This window comes from Curcuma longa, chromosome 2 (assembly GCF_044706935.1).
Source record: "Curcuma longa cultivar G26 ecotype Majalengka, Jawa Barat chromosome 2, ITB_CL_G26_1.1, whole genome shotgun sequence".
Lineage (NCBI taxonomy): Eukaryota > Viridiplantae > Streptophyta > Magnoliopsida > Zingiberales > Zingiberaceae > Curcuma > Curcuma longa.
In genome coordinates, this window is record NC_133862.1 from 10,938,462 (window position 1) to 10,957,386 (window position 18,925).

Below are 18,925 nucleotides of genomic sequence, written 5' to 3' on the forward strand. Positions count from 1 at the left end.
CAAAGTACTTAAAAAGAGAGTTAGAATGGCACCGGGGGTAGATCTCGGCAAGCCACTCCGACGCTCAAGTTAAGGTTCGGTGCAAAAAGTTTAATGACTTGGGGAAGTTAGAGTTTATGTGTGCGTACCTATACCCATGGGTATGAGTTACCTTTTTATAGCGGTTGATCTCCGAAATATTAGCAACTGTTTGAGAAATATTCAGGTTCTGTTCTGGAAAGATTCGGTCCGTTGAGATATATATTTGATTCTATTGCCACGGAAGAATCAGTTCTGTTCTCCCCGACTTAAGCGGAACGACTATGTCTTAAAATAAGTATCACATGCCGAAAGTTAACCCTGGATGTAATAAAACGCGTTAAAACTGCATCATGAGGTCGGCACAAGACGCGGGAGGCATGCCGAGACTGAGTCACAAGGTCGCCACAAGACGCGGGAGGCGTGCTGAAATTGAATCATGAGATCGACATATGCTTAAGGAAGCATACTGAGACCGGAGCAGGAGGTCTGCATATGCTTAAGGAAGCATACCGAGACCGGAGTAGGAGATCGTCATATGCTTATGGAAGCATATCGAGACCGGAGTAGAAGGTCGGCACATGCTTAAGAAAGCATACTGAGACCAAAGTGGGAGGTCGGAACATGCTTTAGAAAGCATACCGAGACCAAGAGGCCGGGGTTTTATTTGGTTTCAACAATTAATCGATACTTATATTTACTCGATTTTTCTCATACTCCCTTTTACCCGATGTCCACATGATCGATAAATAACCCTGCCGGATCAATAGTCAAAATATTTTATTAATTAAAGTAAAATGAGAGACAATATATATTTTTTTTAAAATTAAAAACTATTATAGAGAGGATGATATATTTGTTAGTACCGATAGAATCAAAAAGTTATCCATAATAATATGATATTATCCATTTTAAACTTAAGCCCTCATGATTTTGTTTTTGAACTCTATCCAAAAAATCTCATACCAATAGAGATATTTTCTATCTTATAAATTCATAATCTTTACAATGTATTTCCAATGTGAGACTTTGATTGTTGTACATGACGATGACTATAAATTGTTACATATATCCACTGTTTTAATGTTTCTTATCTAAAATATTTTATTAATTAAAGTTTGATATATTTGTTAAAATCAAAAAGTATCCATAATAATATGATATTATCCATTTTAAACTTAAGTCCTCATGATTTTATTTTTGAACTCTACCAAAAAAATCTCATACCAATGGAGATATTTTCTATCTTATAAATCCATAATCTTTATCATGTATTTCCAATGTGAGACTTTGATTGTATCGCAAGAATACTATCTCCGTGAACATAAATAATTATTATTTATTATATTTGAATAACTATATATCCACTGTTTTAATTTATTCTGTATTTCAATTATAGATGGTCGATCTCTAAAATTTTAAAAAACCTTGTCTCCAAAATCTCAAACATTAATTAGCCAATAATATTGTTACATATATATTATCAAAGCTGGAAGGCTAATTAGATTCCACCTTGTATTAATTTTATTTTTTTCAATTTATACGTGCTAGCTATTAGATTTCTTTAATTTAATTAATTGTTTTTCTTTTTTTCAACGGAATTCAACTTTTAAAAAAAGCAGAGCAAAAGTAGATAATTAAGGTGATGGATTCACACCAACTTAACAGTCGATACAAGATAACAACGTACGAGGCTACGTGCGTACCATGCATGTAGCTAATTATATTATTTATGCCTCGCTTCATTTTATTCTGTTTTATTTAATAACTAGCTAGCGATCCATGCATGGTTCCTGGTGAAGCCAACTAATTTTTAGTCACCATGGCGATCTTCCTGATCTTCCTATTTCTGGGTTCAGCGTTGGGGATGGTAAATATAGCGCGGCTGTAGATGACGACCTTGCCGTCGCGCTGCAGGACGAGGATGAACTCGCCCTCCGGCTGGCTGGTGTTGCTCGACCAAACAACGTTGCCGTCGTCACTGCGGATGACGAGGTCGCCGTTGGTCTGTAAGTGGGCGGCGCAGTTGTTGCCTAGGCCGTTGGATGCAGAGGACCACATCCAGGGGCGGATCCAGAAATAATATTTAGCGGGGGCTAATAAATTTTTTTAACAATATAATAATCATTCCAAAACACTCTAAAATTATAAAACTATATCATTCTACTACAGTATAGATGAATCAATATTTTTTTTAAAACGTAAATGTATAAATATACGGAAGGAAAAAATCCTCATCCGAAAATTATCATAAATAAATACCCTTTTATTTTTTATTTAATAATTAAGATGTCGTAGGCGGTATTCGCACAACTTATACATGATCGATTTTAATAAATACCTAATAATAATAATAAAACACTTTTAAAATAATTTAAAAAATTAGAATTGAAACGTTATCGGATAATGCACACCTAAATTATAAAATAATAATAATAATAAATCAAACATTTATTGATGGTATTGTATAAAAATATGGGAAGGTAGATTAAGCAGCGAAAGGGGAGTGAAGAAAAAGAAGAAGAGAGAGAGAGAGAGATCGACAGATCCGTGCCGGCTGGCGTCCAGATACTCCGGCACCGGCCGTCGGCAAGCACCAGATCCCGTAAGCTTTCTGTGACGCTACATTGGGGTTTGCATTCTCGGATCGGGGGGAGAGACTTGCTGGTGAGATGGGAGTTTTGGGGGAGGGTTCGAGGTGGTGCTTCTGCTCGGGCGGGGGGAGATCGGAGAGGATGAAGGACAGCATATTCGCGTCCAAAGGCCTCGCGCTCGCGTCCAACTCCTGGAACCGCCGCTTCGGTCTACTCTTCATCGACAACCCCCTCGGCGCCGGCTTCAGCGTCGCCCCTTCCCCGGCCGACATCCCCCGGAACCAGTCCGTCGTTGCCGCTCAGCTCCTATCCGCCCTCCTCCACTTCCTCGCCTCCAAGGCTCCGACCCCTCTTTCCTCCGTCGCCCTTTCTTCGTGATCGGCGAGAGCTACGCCGACAAGTACATCCCAGCCCTAGGCCACGCCATCCTTCGCCACAACGCGGCCCTCCCGGCCGGCCACCGCTTAGCCCATTTATCCTGGCGATCCTGGCGAGGGTGGCGATCCTGGCGAGGGTGGCGATCCTGGCAAGGGCTTCAGCCCCCTCCAGCCCTCGCCTGGATCCGCCCCTGACCACATGTCCTTGTCGTTGTCGTACAACACCAAGTTGCAGTCGGACTGCATGATGAAGGTGAAGTCCCCTTCGGTGAGGGATTCGCCAGTGTTCAGCTTGTCGCCGGCATAGAGAATATTATTATTAGTCACCGTGGCCACCTTCCTGTTCTTTGGTTCAACCTCAGGGACGGTAAATATAGGGTCGCCGTAGATGACGACGTGGCCGTCGCGCTGCAGGACGAGGATGAACTCGCCCTCCGTTTGGCGGGTGCCGCTCTCCCAAATTTTGTTGAGGCGATCGTTGAAGATGACGAAGTTGCCGTCGGTCTGCATGCGGGCGAAGCACCTGCTGCCTAGGCCGTTGGTCCCGGAGGACCACAACGCCTGGTCCTTGTGGTACAACACCAGGTTGCAGTCGGACTGCATGATGAAGGTAAAGTCCCCTTCGGTGAGGGATTCGCCGGCAAGCAGCTTGTGGCCGCCATATAGAACGTTGTTGGCCATGGAGAAAGGCAGGAGGAGGCCGAGGAGGACAGCAGCAGAGAGCATGACGAGGGAAGCCATGGTTAAGCTACGTACGGATATCACTGATCACTCCACTCAAGTGATTGCTTGTTTAGAGTATAATGCAACTCCCATCTATTTATAGATCGATGAGGAGGAGGTAAATTTACGGTACTTAAAACTCAAAAACAGTGTTAAATTTATTAATGGGGAAAAAACAGTATCATCGGATCACTTGTTAAATAATAACTATATATATATCAGAATTGTTAATTAAAATTCATATGAAGTGGCATGGTTGTGCCGTCGATAATCAAAGTAAATAATTTATCATTGATTTGTAGATCAGTATGACAAAACTAGCCAATATAATCAATGCCCCTCCAGTTTAGGTTCTATTGGAAATGGGGCTCACTCATCTCTCTAACCGTTCATATTGATAAAGTATACAGAAACGTTATTAACGAAAGACAAAAAAACATTATTGAAAATTGACGATTGTGATTAAGGTAGTAATGAATTGGCGACACGCTTAAGTGCATGTTGTTTAAATGTCAGTATAGTAAAAACATATGAAAACACAACGTACGATATAGATAGACTCTTCGTTACATTGGGTTGTCTTTTATATGAGAGCATATCAAGAGAAATTCATATATTTTATTTTTATATTTCTATATCTTTTATATTAAAAAATTAAAAAGGACGGTTGTCGCCATTACCTATGGCTCCCTCCCTAAATACTGTTTAGAGTTTATAATGATTTAATAAATGAATTATATAACTTTTCTCAATTTTATTACAGTATAAAAAATATAAAAAGTATAAAATTTATAATACATATTATATTATTATATACTAAATATAAATTTTGTAAAATAAATCTTAACCAAATTTTATATACGTGCTTTGTTTTTTAATAGTGTTTAAATTCCTGAAGAAAAGATAATTCTGAATTGAGAAAAGACAGTTCTAAATTGTTCATATTTATCACATAAATTATTTTATTTCAATAGAAGAAAAACTCTTAATTGAGAATTGAAATTGATACATCAATATCAAATTGTATGTGGTATCAGGGATGACGGGAAGAATTCCAAGTTGTTCTATAGTACTATTAAATAACAACAAATCATAAATTAGAAAATAAATAATAAAACAAATTTAACATGATATTTTGTTACTTACTCTTCCATTTGAAAGGTTAGACTTTTACATCATGTTTTGTACTAAATAAATATGACAATTGAATGTGAAAAAAAGGAACAATTGTTACCTCCAACTATTGATATTTGAAGAACACCTTGAACACCACTTTGTTATTGTTTAACACTTTAGAGTCTTCTAAACACTTCAAACATCTTTTTTTTAATGATGTTATTAATCCTGAAGGTGTGTATATTTAGGAATCTTGAAGGTCAAGATTTATAAAGGGATTATTATCATCATTGAGTCAATCCAAAGATGGTGGCAAATCATAACAAGATAATCTAATGAAATACTCACTTATAGTCTTGAGGTCTAGTTTCTTTAATTTTCTTGTAGGTTATAAATGTTGTTACTTACTCTTCCTTTTGAAAGGTTAGACTTTTACATCATGTTTTGTACTAAATAAATATGACAATTGAATGTGAAAAAAGGAACGATTGTTACCTCCAACTATTGATATTTGAAGAACACCTTGAACACCACTTTATTATTGTTTAACACTTTAGAGTCTTCTAAACACTTCAAACATCTTTTTTAAATGATGTTATTAATCCTGAAGGTGTGTATATTTAGGAATCTTGAAGGTCAATATTTATAAAGGGCTTATTATCATCATTGAGTCAATCCAAAGATGGTGGCAAATCATAACAAGATAATCTAATGAAATACCCACTTATAGTCTTGAGGTCTAGTTTCTTTAATTTTCTTGTAGGTTATAAATGTTGATATGATCATACCATAAGTTATAATTTTGATGATTGACATCAGTAAAGCTTAGAACACAATATAAAAATATCACTTGTGCATCAAGTGTGCAGGAAAATCTTTACAGGTAAGAAGAATGGATGTAAGGTAAAAGAAAGTCCAAGAAAATCGAGAAGCAAACTCTTGGCGAGAGAAAGTTATTACAAGTCAGAAGGCTAGATGTAAGGCAAATGAAGTTCAAGAAGGTCGACGATCAGACTCTTGGCAAAAGAGGAAAGAACGAGCGTATCACAGATTAGATGCGTAGAAGGTAAGTTAGATAAATACAGTAAAAACTTTTATCAGTCGACTAATTGTAATATCCAGTCGACTAATATTGATGTCAATCGATTGAAGAAAATATCAGTCGACTTATACTAAGTTTTTAGCCAGACTCAAAATTTCAGTCGATTGATATTCATGTCAGTGGAATGAATTTTAGAATTGACTCAACTGATTCTTCACATTAGTCAATTGATTTTGTTTCGGAAGGAAACAAAATAGAATCGACTCGACTGATTCTTCATATCAGTCGGCCGACACTGTTTCGAAAGCAAACAGAATAGAAGCGACTCGACTGATTCTTTACATCAGTCGACTAATTATGAATTGACTCGACTGATTCTTTACATTAGTCAACTGATTTTATTTTGGAAGCAAACAGAATAGAATCGACTCGACTGATTCTTCACATCAGTTGACTGATTCTGTTTCAGAAGCAAACAGAAGAGAATCGATTCGACTAGTGACTCGATTTATCCATAACAGTCGATTGATGAATAAAATTAGCTGACTGACATTTGAAATTTGACAAAATTAGACATGATTTTAGAAGGTTCAGAGGTCGTTATTTGTCGCTGACTAAATCAATTGACTGGTATATATTAGAAAATCAATCGACTGATCTCAAGAAGCTGAACCTGTTTAAATAGTAAGAGTTAGTCGTTGATGGGCACTGCTTATGTAATTTTGCTTCAAGTCTTCTTGCTACAGTGCTGAAGAAACCATCTGGTGTTCAACTATACAACTTGGAGCAATTTCTAGAAGAAGAAGAAGCAAATCCATCAAGATCATTGTAAAACCTCTCTTCTTCTTCTTTGTGATTTTTGATTGTTATTGTACAACTGTAATTTTGTTATAAGAGGGTTTCTCCACCTTCGTGATTTGTCTGAGGAGGAGAAGATATAGTGGAAGTGGTGAGCTGAGTGTGGATCCTTGGATTAGTCGCCTCAAGGAGGCAGATACCAAGTAAATCGTTCGAGTTAGCATTGTGTTCGTTGAGTGGTTGGGTAGCAAGAAGTTTTCATCGACATAGATCTAATCTGAGTGAGTTGAGCTATTCAACCCCCCCCCCCCCCCCCCCCTTCTAGCTCGCAAGGTCCTAACTATAAACTCTTACTTTAGATGGATATCCCTAAATGCATATATGTTGAAAACTCGATTTTTAATTTTTCTACAACTCAAATGACATCTTTGAAACAACCTTGTTTGGAACTTGATTTATATATATATATATATACTGACGTTTTAAGAGCTTCAGTTCATAATGATTTAAGAAGTTTGGAGTTATTACATATATTTTTAACCGTGTCCATTAAAGTTCAATTTCTTCTCTCAATCACACCATTCTGGTCCAGTTAACTAGGTATGGTGTATTAGGCAACAATATCATTTTCTTGAAGAAACTTCGCAAATGGGCCATGTATTTGTCCACTCTCAATGTATCTACCATAGTATTCTCCACCTCTATTGGTTCTCATGATATTAATTTATTTTTCACATTATTTTTTTACATCAGCCTTAAATATCTTAAAGATACTTAATGTTTCACTATTTCAGAGATGTCCTAAGACAATCATCTTAGATATTATATTATTTATTGGATAAATAAAATTACTATTTGAGTGTGCATTCTTTATATATTTGATTTGACTTTAAACTCAATTACTAATGTCCACAATACAATACATAGTATGAGAGAAATTATAATTGGATCACAATTATTGAGTATCTCTACATATATATGTAATTATGTATGTATGATTGTATTTCCTAGTCGATGAATTGATGAGATTGAACATCATTAATTTTATGAGGCTAATATATGTTAGACTCCTTGGTTTTACATAGAGAAAGATTATTAGTCACCGTGGCCACCATCTTCCTGTTCTTGGGTTCAACCTCAGGGACTGTAAATATAGGGTCGGCGTAGATGACGACGTGGCCGTCGCGCTGCAGGAAATACTGGGATGTTGGCGCGACAGTTAAGTTGCCGTCGGTCTGCATACATTGATGCTGCAGTTGCATGACGGTTAACTAGTTGACGAGGGAAGCCATTAGATATCACTGATAACAACATTGGATTATCTCCCATCTATTTATAGACATCGATGAGAAGGAGGTAATTAAATTTTCTCAAAAAACAGTGTTAAATTTAATTTATTAATGGAAAAAAAAACAGTAGCAAGGTCTGAGTAATTAAAATGGATCTGTATCAGTATAAATTGTTAATTAAAATATATATAATTCATATGATTACAAAAAAAATTTAAATTTATTAAAATAGATAAAAAGTTTAGGTTCTATTGGAAATGGGGCTCACTCATCTCTCTAACCGTTCATATTGATAAAGTTACAGAAATATTAACGAAAGACAAAAAAACATTATTGAAAATTGACGATTGTGATTAAGGTAGTAATATATAAGTGCATGTTGTTTAAATGTCAGTATAGTAAAAACATGTGAAAACACAACCACTCTTGTACATTGGATTATCTTTCACACCAAAAAAAATAAATTTATTAAAATTAAAGTGACAGTGACATATTCCACATGGTTGGCTAATTTATTTAAAAAAATAAAGGCTAAAACTCTAAAAAATTAAAAATGTCTAATGTTTTATCCATTTAACATTGAGATCCAATGTAGAATTATATTGAACTCGATTATAACTATTAGTTTATTTTTCTAATTATTCACGTTTATTTATTAAAAATTTTATCTTTTTATTGAGTACAATTATTACGATTTAATAAATGAAATATATAACTTTTCTCAATATTATGGTATAAAAAGTATAAAATTTATAATACACATCATATTTTTATATACTAAATATAATTTTGTAAAATAAATCCTAACCAAATTTTATATACGAGCTTGGTTCCTTTAACAGTTTTTAAATTCAAATTTATCATAATAAAAAGGCAAACCCAAAGAAAAGGAAACTATGAATTATTCATATTTATCACACAAATTATTTTATTCCAAAAGAAAAAAAAACTCTTATTTGAAAATTGAGATTAATACATCATCATCAACTTATATATGGTATCAGGGATGACTCGAAGAATTCCAGGTTGCTCTGCAGTATTAAATAACAACAAATCATAAATTAGAAAATAAATAAAATTTTAATAAGGATCTTTTGTTACTTACCCTTCAGTTTGAAAGCCTCAATAGGAGTGAGTTTTGCAGCAAAACCAGGGAACGCATAGTCGTAGACGTACACCAAGGCCTTTTTAGCAGCTACCTCACTGCTCGTAAACAAATTCAAGATTAAAAATCTAAAAGAACTTCACTATTTTAGTCTTGACGATGAGTTTGAGACAGACTATTTATTCTTTGTTTAGAATAAGGCATACCTGCCCAGAACAGAGGTCAGAGTTCTAATGGCAAATTGCTCTGTTTCCAGACCCTTGTGCCATTTCACAGTCACAATGTAGACTCTAGCTCCCCCGATCGGCGCTACAGTCAGATCTTCGCCATCGCCGGAGAAATAAGCTGAGCAAGAAGAAGCCGAGAAAGAGAGGAAGAGGACGAAGAGCACAACAAGATTTCTCTCCATTTCCTTTTTTGTTTCTTGGTTTTTCCTTGTTGATCAGCTGCTCAAATTTATACCGTTCTTTCGTCTGGGATCGGAGGCGTTGAAGCGAATAGTTGCATTTTGTAACTTAAATGGGCATTTAATTGTGCAGCATCGATTAAAGTATATACACGGGGCGTTTTCCAATTGATAACTTCATGAAAGTTTCAGTTCTCCGACGAAAGAGGAATGTCGCTGGTGGCGGCGAACTGGTGACCACTGCCGGAGCGAGCGAGCGTCCGACTTTTAGAAATGGGACCCACAGAGATCACACGGATAGAGTTGTTAAACGGGCCAATTATAACGGGACAGATCAATCCGTCAGAAACTCATCATACGATAGAGCAGGATGAGCCGGCCCACCAACTAGATGAGTTGAAAAATTTCTAATCCAATCCAATTTAAAACGGGTCACGGGTTAGGCGGGCTAACCCGCGGGCCTATCAAAAAATAAGAAATATAGAAAATAAAAAAAATTTTAAGTTTGAATTATAGTTTAAACGGGTCAAGTTGAAAATTTTAAACTTGGATTGTAGTTTAGACGAGTCAAGTCTACTAATTCATTGAATTTTCTCCTTTAATTTTAAATTTTGAATAAAAAAATAATTTTTCTCAATCCGTGGGCCAACCCACACGGGTCACGAGCTAACTCACGCGAGTCGCGGACCTAGGCGAGTTAACCCATCTAAACCACCTTAAAATGGGTTGATAAAATTTCAACTCAACTAACTTAAATTGTTCGATGGGGTGGATCAATTCGATAGACCTAACTCAAATTGACGGCTCTACCATAAGCTCTCGACGAAGCCCTAAATCGAAGTAATTGTCTGTTTCTTAAAATAAATGGATAAATAACTCATTTATTCTACTTATATTTGCCCACCATCAACTAAATTTGATATTCCATTTGTAGTCCAATTCATGCAGATCGAATAATGATATTGTACAGATAGATTTCACTTGTTTTAGTATGTGATCACATATATTCAAACATTATCTCGTACTTGGATACCCATTTCTATAAATGGTGATATTGATAGGTAAATTGGATTCTTATCCGATTCAATTTTCACTTCAATTCTTATCCGATTCAATTCTCACTACAAATCTTTGTATAGATTCTGTATAAAGCACTGTAATTTTGATTGCATCAATCAATGGAAAGTGTTTTCATCAAATACTAAATGGTTTACAGATACAACAATTTGCACCAGTGGAAAGTTCAAACTAAAAAAAAACACACACATTTTACACCTGATTGAAGTTCATAAATCTGAATGTCAAATAATCCAAAGAAACACTACTGAGAAATTCCTTCGGCCCAAAGTTGCTGCAGCAGATCCATACAACCAAGAAGAAGATTACAAGTTTGGAGACTAAATAAGTGTAAGTTTTATACCAAATAATGGTCGTTCCAAGTTAGCAGAGGGAGCAGGAAATCCATCACTGCAAGAACCTAAAACACAGACCAGCCAATGAAGTATTTCATTACAGGAAACTGATAGGAACTTCATATATCTCTAGCATGAGCAATTAGTGCATTATATGTGCTGTTATGTGTTGATATGAATTCAGTAAAAAGATCTTTTCGATATACACATCAGCCAGGATTAAGTATTGCTTCCAAAGATTCCTAAATTGGATTTCTACTATACTATCAACTAAAAAACTAGCCTCTAATTGACAAACATAAATGCAAAAATGAGATTATTCTTTGGGGTAGTAGGCTACAAATGATCCATGATTAGTTGGATGTCAATAACCAAGTTCATGAGCTATTGGTTACAAATTTTCACATACCAGCAGTATTATAAATATCGAAATCATAACTTTGCTAGTTTAAATTCGGAATGATGAATACACTGTAAAAAGAACTCTATGAGAAAGAAGAATATCTGAAACTACTGAATATATGCTACATGATAACCAAGATACAAATCATTATTAGACGCTGGAAATTCAGCAACTAAAGCTAAATCTATCAATAGCTCTAGAGTATAAAAGACTGTAGACCTAGTCAATCATATGATCCAAGTATAGTGTGCATGCTAGAATGTCAAAGAGAGCTAATAGATTTTAGACTCATCAACAACATAATATAGAATTGATAAATTGTTCTAATGCACATACTCATGATCACAAAATATAGGGGGGAAAACAAGTCCTGTACTTGCTGTGCTCACTTGCGTCATCACAATCAACAATCTCAGATATGATGATATGAAGTTTGTCTTGAAATGACAACATAACTTTGTGGTATTATACACTCTGTATAGTACTTACTGATTGATCATTTTGAGACCAGGAACACTTCTGGCTTCTTTGGCTTGCTTGGTGTGTTGGGTTTTGAAGAATTGCCCTGGGAAGATTCTGGTTTTGCCACTTTTCTTGCAGAATTATTCAGCTGAATCAAGCTCCGGGAAGCCAAAATAGCCTGCGCCAACAAATCATGCGACGCCCGAGCATATACACAGCGCACTGCGACGGATGCTGCATCCCTCACCTCCTGAGAATTGAGAGGTGCAAGAAGACAGTGCCCCAAGATCCTCAGCACCGGCTGCAAAAGCTCCCAAGGGAGAGGAACTCTAGAACCTCTACTATGAATATTGTCCTCTTCCTCCTCCAATCCATTGTGGCTATCCTTGATATTTAGTCTCCGCATATAGTCCACGGCGCCTCCTATTTCTCCGTCACCCTCGGCGAGAATTCTAATCTGGGAGGAGGAGGAGGATGACAGGGATGAGGAACAGCTCAACGGCGGCTTCAAGTCGCCATCATCGAGCTCAAAGCGGCAGGGGCAATCCTGGCCGGCCCATCCAGCAACGAACTCACAAAAATCGATCTTTGAGCGGCTGGGCATAGAGGATATTTTTTTGTAATAGGAATCGAGTGCCACTGCGACAATGCACGCACGCTTGGTGGACTTTACGGCAATCTGGGGTTCTAGAGGAGGAGATAGGATGCCAACGGGGGGAGGCTTTGGCTGCGCGGATGTGGACTGACGGCCGGAGGGACGGGGTGTGTGGTAGAGGGAGGGGAGGGAGGGGAGGGAGAGGTCGGGAATGGAAACAAGAAGGGGCTTTCCACCGCGGGCTTTTACCTCTGTGGCATATAGCGCGAGGAGGACGGCCTCGAAACCGGACAAGGAAGGCGAATTGGAGGAAGAGGAGGAGACAACGCGGGAGAGGTAGAGGCCGGCGAGCAGAGGTACGAAGGAGAGGGCGACGAGGCGGAGATCGGGGTCAGATGACTGGAAGGTATCATAGAGCCACTGGCAGAGCGGGTCGTCGCCGGATCCCGAGGAGGGGGCGGATAGGGCAGCGGAGAGCGCGGCGTATGCGACGGGAGAATCGAGGAGGGAGCGCGCGGGGCGGTCAGAGTCGGCCAGCGCGGCGAGATCCGGCAAGTGCAGGAGAGACACCAGTTCAAGGATCCGGGAGCGTGCTTTGGAGATGGACTCCCACCACGACTGCATCGCGTTCGATCCGGCGGCGCCGCCAGCGCTGCCGCCAGTGTTGGACAACGAGTTGTCGGTCAGGTCGACTGCAATCGAAGTACTTGTGGCGGAAGAGAAGGAGGGGGAGCCGGCGGTCGGCATCGGAGACTCCTGGCGGCGAGCGATCTGGCTGACTTCCGTTCTCCTCGTCGGTGAAAAAACGGAAGGCTTCGTTGATCTTTAGGGATCGATCTGCATCACGTGCGCCGCGCGTGAACAGTGTAATTGCAGGACCTTTGACCAGTACTGTATGGTTGACTTACATATGTTTTCTTTATTTTAATACATTTTTATTCTTTGAAAAAAAGGGAAAGTCTTTGAAAACGTTTTAAAAGTAAAAAAAAAAAAAAAGTCATAACAAAAATCACTCGACACCAAATTTGCATAATTACAACAAAGTCTTTCTTTTTCATAACTCTTCAATAAAAAAATAAAATCTATTATCTAAAGATTACAGGATCAATCCTACAATTATTAAAAAGTTACAATACGAAAAAAGGTCCTATCTTATTTTATCGAATTAAGGATTTAAATTAAAAAATTATAATTACCATCTGTAAATAGATAAATTAAGAAACTGCAATTGGTCATAGTCTTACTTGGCTTCGTCAAGATTCGAAGTTTATCAAGTCTGCTGCGTCGTAATTCGACCTTTTTCATAACTCAATTTAACATAATGTTTAGTCCAAAACTGATATGGTACTTGCTTAACAAGCACATAATGCCCCTTAATGGGACAAGTTGAACCTTTGATTACCCTTAGGGTTACTGGTTAATAGGTTTTAGGGTTAATGGGTTGTTGATCTTGATCTTAAACCAACTCGATAAGTCTGCCTTCGTTGGGTCCCGATCGCGCCTCTGTCTTCTTCGTGTCTTCGTCAGGCGCGGCGACAACAACTTCAGCTTGGATTGCCGGCGATTTGCAAGGTGGCTGAGGATGCCGGTGAGTGAAATGGGCAGTGCCGGTAATAGGGTCAATCGGCGGCAGCAGTGGCGTGAAGGCCCCTTAATGAACACAAATGGCAATAACTAGAACTCTCCCCATCTAAATCTCTACACCTCTGTGCTCATGTTTCGTAGCTTCATTTTAGCCACGTTGAGTGTTATTTAAGTCATTCGTATAATACATAATTAAAAATTAACTTTTAAATATTCACCTTTATTAAAATTTTATTATTATTATATCACACTCACACCCTGTGAATTGTCAAGAACAACAACGTGGTGGGCTCCAGAAGTGACGTCTCACCGTAACCGCCAGCCTGTAAAAATAGACAGTGTCAAATATTTTGTAATCGGTGTGGAAATTTAATGTAGCTGAATTAGAAGCAACGAGAACTTTTTCGTACCCAATCAGAGTTCGTCAGCCCATAACTATTCGGAATCCGTTCTTATTCTACCTCTGTCGATCTTCATGCAAATGACGTTAAAAGACAAAAATTTACATTTATGAATTTTTGAATATATCATATATTTGTTTGGGTGGTCTGGATGTAGCACAAAAAGTTTAATCATGAAGAATATTAATGCAGAGTAATTGGGGTCATTTTCAAACGCCCGACAACACCGACTGGGAAATATATTAAAATTATCCTGAAGAGAAAATAATCCCAGAGATCGGATAAGACTTGGAAATAAATGATCTTTATGTTTTTTTCAACGACTCAAAAAACTAAATTCATGTAATTTGTTAAGCCTGCCAAAATAAAAAGAAATTGAGCTTTAAAGATTGAACTTAAATGCTAAGAATTGATGTAAATGAGGCACTAAAGCAAATATGGTTGGTTGGATTCAGATAAACAATTCAACACAGATGAAAAGGACTTCGTTCCATTAAACTGAACTGAGGAACAACCAGAATTATCAGCTATTCCAAAATCTGTGTGTAGCTGGAACCAGGTGTTCAGGGAATCAACCACTTGCAGGTTACTTTTTTCAAGAGGCATATTTATGAACAGACAACACCATTGGATCCAGCCTTCACTTCGAGCATGATAAGAATTGACAGTGCAACCCCACTTTTGTGTCTGTGCACCACCACACCACTGGCTTCTGAACAAGATCATAGATTCTACCACAGCTACAGCCACTACACATTCTAATTCCAAAAGTATTTCAGAAGGAAAAAACAAAGAAGATGAGTTCTTTCATGGAAAAAGTTGTGCTTTCTTTCTTGTAGAAAAGCAAGTGCAACCATTTTAGGTTGCTCTATGCACAGAAGAAAAGCTTGAAGAGGACCAATTGGGTGGTTGGGGAGTTCAGAAATAAGAAGAGTCGAGAAAAATAAGAAACCAGGTCTACAACAAACAGACGGTAGAAGTCGTGCTGTGTTACAGTGATCCTCCTCAGTGTCTCCCATGGGACACGCCTTTTCGGACGAAGGAGTTCTTGGGCTTCGGTATCTCGTGGATGTCCATCACCTGAATCGTTCGTTGCTTTTTGGCTACCAAGCAATTTAAACAACAAAGTAACTCTAGACATCAGAACCGACGGCATTAGAACAGATGAACAGATGAGGAAGAACAGACAGCAGTACCATTCTGTGCTTCGAGATAGTTATCGTGAAGTCTTTTCCTGGCCGATGCAAGCCTCTCTGCGTCCGGGGAGTTGTCCTTCTTTTCCTTTGCCTTCTGGTAGAAACGAGAATGACACGGATTACAGGAATAAATTTGCCTTGAGAATTAAAAAGGGAAGACAAAAGGCTGATGGTCTCTTTACAGCTAGAGAAGCAGAGGATGGTGGTGGGCGGGTGGAACTGCCATTGCTTCTCGCTGGATTATGGGTGGGTTTTCTGGCCTTTGGCTCTATCGGTTCTGAACTGTTCCTCTCAGTGCTCAAGTAACCGACTGCTTCAAACCAAAGTCGATCGTATGATAAGAATCACCGTAAAAGGGAAAAAAAAGGACAAAAAAACTAATTTTTTTCTGTTTGAGGCACTAACCGTGTGGATTAGGCGAATTTCCAAACTCTGGCATCTGCAATCAGCATACAAAAAAAGTTTACCAACCAAAATTCCAACAAAATAAGTAGGCAACTCCAAGTGATTAGAGGAAACTTGACGCTTTGTACTTGGGTGCCATTTTGAGAGCTCCTTCCATGTATCTGTAGCGGCGAGTCTCCATTGGCTGCGATCCAAATGATTTATCAATTAGATGCATTTAGATCATCATATGAATAAAGAACATTTTTTTCCTCCATTTTCCCATTGTTCTTGATTGGTTTTGGATAGGATTAGAAGTTTACTGATGATTGCCGGCGAAGCAGTGCCGTTTCCGGAATTGGATTTCGCCCACTCGTCCACGAGGTCTTTCCACTTCCTGTGATTCAAAAACAAAGATGAGAATCCGATGCTTCTTTTACACCAAAAACAAAGTATGTATTTCTTTTGTTGTTCATCGTGAATACAGCATCACCTAACGAGTTGCTTCACCAATTGCCGGACTTCATTGGAAGGATGCTTCCGGTGATTATTCACATATCTTCCGATGTCCGTTTCCTGCACAGAAATTAGAACTGAGAGCTTTGGGTTGAATTGTCTTAGGAAAATGAGGTGAACTTTAACAAAAAGAAATGTATTGGGACGAATACGCCACTTTGAGAGTTTTGAATGTGATATCCATGTCAGCTAGATTCTGCAGCAAGCAAACCAAGGAATCCTCCGGCTGTTCCAGCAACCAGCAGTTAATCCCAAGAAAAATTTTAATCGATTCAGAGATGGAAATTTCGAAGTTAGCAAGGGAGCATACCTGATCGGTATCATCCAAAAACTGTTTGATGGCCAGGATTTTCTTCTTTACTTCCTCAATCGAATGGCCGTAACTCCTAGGAACATCTTCCTCTTGTTCTTCTTCTTCTTCTTCTTCTTCCTCCTCCTCCTCCTCCACCCCGGCCGCGTTATTCATCGATTCCGGCGACGGCGTGGCGGACGTCCCCTCCCCGGTCGCTATCCTCTTCTCCCACGGACTGCTTCTCCCCTTCACCTCCTCCCGCTTCGCCGCCACGGGGCTGCCGCTGCGGGCGCCGGAGGATCCTCCACAGTTCCCGCACCGTCCATCGGCGGCGTAGAGCCTCTGCACGATCCCATCCCTCCTCGCGCGTAGCTCCTCCCCGTGCTCCGCCGCGGCGACGGAGATGGCGGCGTCGATCAAGGACCACAGATCCACGCTGGCGCTACGCATCAACCTCCGCAGGCCATCTTCCTCCATCGCCACAGCCCGATTCCGCGCAACAATTCGATTCCACCAATCCGTCCTTTTCACACCGATTCGCGAATCAACAGCATTCGGCGGACGAGCAATTCGCCGAACTCTAAGCCTCCCGACACTCGAAACCTCCCAAATCTAATGGAGCTCGCACGAGAATCGCGATTCGGCAGACGCGAGTGGTCGATTCGACGTCGAGTAGCAGAGGAAGGAGAGGAAGAAGCGAAGAACTCCGAGAAGCCTCTACAGCCGATTTGCTGCTTGCTTCTTTTTTTTCTCGTCGAGAATGAAACCATTTTTTAATTCCTCATTCTTCCCACCCCAACTTCCATGCGATTGGACGCTTCTGCAGGCCCACACCGGGCCCCACCGACGGCGCCTGCCTTTCCACCAATCACATGGCAGGTGGGGCCGTAGGTCAGTCAAACGGGAAAATAGGGAATTCTGTTGTCGTACCGTCGTTTGTGTCTGGGTGGCGAGTAGGGGTTCAGAATTAGTTCCGATAAAGCGCGTAGTTACACGGATTTTTTACCTGTCCTGTGATTGGTCAGGGTACTGGGCCCAATGGCGGGTCCGACGGAGCTAAGCCAATCGTGCTTGCTGTTTGTTATTCGTTAAGGATAATGGCGGGTGACGGGGGAGATGGCACCGTTTCGATCACGTGGTGTGACGCAGCCCGAGGATGAACACTTCGAGCGATGGGCGAATATTCCGGGTCGACTCGACTCGAACCCGCGGCCTGATGCAGTTAGGCCGTTGACCAAATCATCAAGTACGGTCGGAACCGGTCTAATCGATTTGGTATCTATTAAATATATAGCATAATTTTTTTTAACAAATTTAGTACGGTGTACAATTTAAATAAATATTTGTCATTTTTGGTAGAAAAAACTAAAATATGAATATTTTTATCATTTAAAAATTTATAGCGACGCTGTGTTATAAAAGCGCGCTTAATTTGTTAAAACAGTTATTCGATTTAAAATTACATGTTTATTATTATCAATCAATCAATCATTTGTTAATATGTCCATTGATTTTTAAGAAAATAAAAACATATAATACGATGTGTGTGATCCTCCCTCTTCACGTGTCACGTGCATGCATAAAGTAACGGCGTCAGTTAGGTATTTCGATATAAGATACTTTTAAATAAGTCAGAAAGTAGGGCAAAACGTCTCACTTTCCGATTAAACCAATTAAAGTTAGAGAAACTTTTTATTTTCAATTAAAGTCAATTCCTACCAATATGAATAGTTGGAATTATCTTTATCTTAATCTGTGATAACAGTTTCTGGTTAACTTTTAACTGGCTACTGGGTGTATTTTTTAGAATTATCTTTATCTTAATCTGTTATAACAGTTACTGGTTAATCATAATTATATTATGTTTACTTAAAAAATAATAAATATCATGAAATCTTCCTTTTAATCATATTTTAAATATAATTAAAATGATATAAAATTATCATCGTAAAAATTAATAATTAACTTATATACATTATAAAAGTGACATATGAACTTCAAGATAATACGATCATGATCAAATAAATTTAATATATATAAAATTATCAAATTATTTATTTTAATTAAATATTATTTTAACTAAGTTTATTAATAAAATCAAAATAATATAAAATTATCAAACTAATAACATTTTAGACATTTCAGATCACATGAAGCACTCATTTGATTTTAACAGAATTGAAATGCTCATCTGACAAAAATAGAAATGATG

At 38.5% G+C, this 18,925-nt stretch overlaps 4 protein-coding genes across 5 annotated transcripts; all 4 read right to left on the reverse strand.

Moving 5' to 3' along the window:
* Positions 1 to 1,648: 1,648 nt before the first annotated feature.
* On the reverse strand, positions 1,649 to 3,788 carry LOC141816363 (mannose-specific lectin 1-like). The gene is made up of 2 exons (XM_074704155.1): positions 3,195 to 3,788; positions 1,649 to 2,089 (listed from the first exon to the last, which is right to left on the reverse strand). The coding sequence occupies exons 1-2, from the start codon at positions 3,728 to 3,730 to the stop codon at positions 1,825 to 1,827; spliced, it is 801 nt and encodes a 266-aa protein (XP_074560256.1). The 5' UTR covers positions 3,731 to 3,788; the 3' UTR covers positions 1,649 to 1,824.
* A 5,138-nt stretch (positions 3,789 to 8,926) lies between these two features.
* Positions 8,927 to 9,471, reverse strand: LOC141821602 (subtilisin-like protease SBT3.14). The gene is made up of 3 exons (XM_074708976.1): positions 9,269 to 9,471; positions 9,063 to 9,160; positions 8,927 to 8,988 (listed from the first exon to the last, which is right to left on the reverse strand). The coding sequence occupies exons 1-3, from the start codon at positions 9,469 to 9,471 to the stop codon at positions 8,927 to 8,929; spliced, it is 363 nt and encodes a 120-aa protein (XP_074565077.1).
* Positions 9,472 to 10,629: 1,158 nt separating this feature from the next.
* Positions 10,630 to 13,163, reverse strand: LOC141821396 (uncharacterized). Its single transcript, XM_074708823.1, has 2 exons — positions 11,773 to 13,163; positions 10,630 to 10,945 (listed from the first exon to the last, which is right to left on the reverse strand). The coding sequence occupies exon 1, from the start codon at positions 13,085 to 13,087 to the stop codon at positions 11,780 to 11,782; it is 1,308 nt and encodes a 435-aa protein (XP_074564924.1). The 5' UTR covers positions 13,088 to 13,163; the 3' UTR covers positions 10,630 to 10,945; positions 11,773 to 11,779.
* A 1,634-nt stretch (positions 13,164 to 14,797) lies between these two features.
* LOC141822138 (putative mediator of RNA polymerase II transcription subunit 26c) lies at positions 14,798 to 17,443 on the reverse strand. 2 transcript variants are annotated; one of them, XM_074709570.1, is made up of 9 exons: positions 16,732 to 17,443; positions 16,579 to 16,647; positions 16,399 to 16,481; positions 16,229 to 16,302; positions 16,055 to 16,110; positions 15,927 to 15,960; positions 15,704 to 15,831; positions 15,522 to 15,615; positions 14,798 to 15,428 (listed from the first exon to the last, which is right to left on the reverse strand). In XM_074709570.1, the coding sequence occupies exons 1-9, from the start codon at positions 17,188 to 17,190 to the stop codon at positions 15,331 to 15,333; spliced, it is 1,095 nt and encodes a 364-aa protein (XP_074565671.1). In that variant the 5' UTR covers positions 17,191 to 17,443; the 3' UTR covers positions 14,798 to 15,330. The 2 variants fall into 2 exon arrangements, with proteins under 2 accessions (XP_074565671.1, XP_074565670.1); XM_074709569.1 differs by having other exon boundaries at positions 15,704 to 15,834.
* Positions 17,444 to 18,925: the final 1,482 nt, after the last annotated feature.

Bases quoted from the DNA above. Each gene is read 5' to 3' on its own strand.
- LOC141816363 (XM_074704155.1), bottom strand. From the start codon at position 3,730: ATGGCTTCCCTCGTCATGCTCTCTGCTGCTGTCCTCCTCGGCCTCCTC. The intron at 2,090-3,194 runs GGACATGTGGTC...TTATTTCTGGAT, and splicing joins GTGTTGTACGACAACGACAA to CCGCCCCTGGATGTGGTCCT.
- LOC141821602 (XM_074708976.1), bottom strand. From the start codon at position 9,471: ATGGAGAGAAATCTTGTTGTGCTCTTCGTCCTCTTCCTCTCTTTCTCG. The intron at 9,161-9,268 runs GTATGCCTTATT...GTTTACGAGCAG, and splicing joins CTGACCTCTGTTCTGGGCAG to TGAGGTAGCTGCTAAAAAGG. The intron at 8,989-9,062 runs GTAAGTAACAAA...TTAATACTGCAG, and splicing joins TGAGGCTTTCAAACTGAAGG to AGCAACCTGGAATTCTTCGA.
- LOC141821396 (XM_074708823.1), bottom strand. From the start codon at position 13,087: ATGCCGACCGCCGGCTCCCCCTCCTTCTCTTCCGCCACAAGTACTTCG.
- LOC141822138 (XM_074709569.1), bottom strand. From the start codon at position 17,190: ATGGAGGAAGATGGCCTGCGGAGGTTGATGCGTAGCGCCAGCGTGGAT. The intron at 16,111-16,228 runs GTAAACTTCTAA...TTTGGATCGCAG, and splicing joins TGCTTCGCCGGCAATCATCA to CCAATGGAGACTCGCCGCTA. The intron at 15,429-15,521 runs GTACTGCTGTCT...ATTGCTTGGTAG, and splicing joins CTATCTCGAAGCACAGAATG to CCAAAAAGCAACGAACGATT.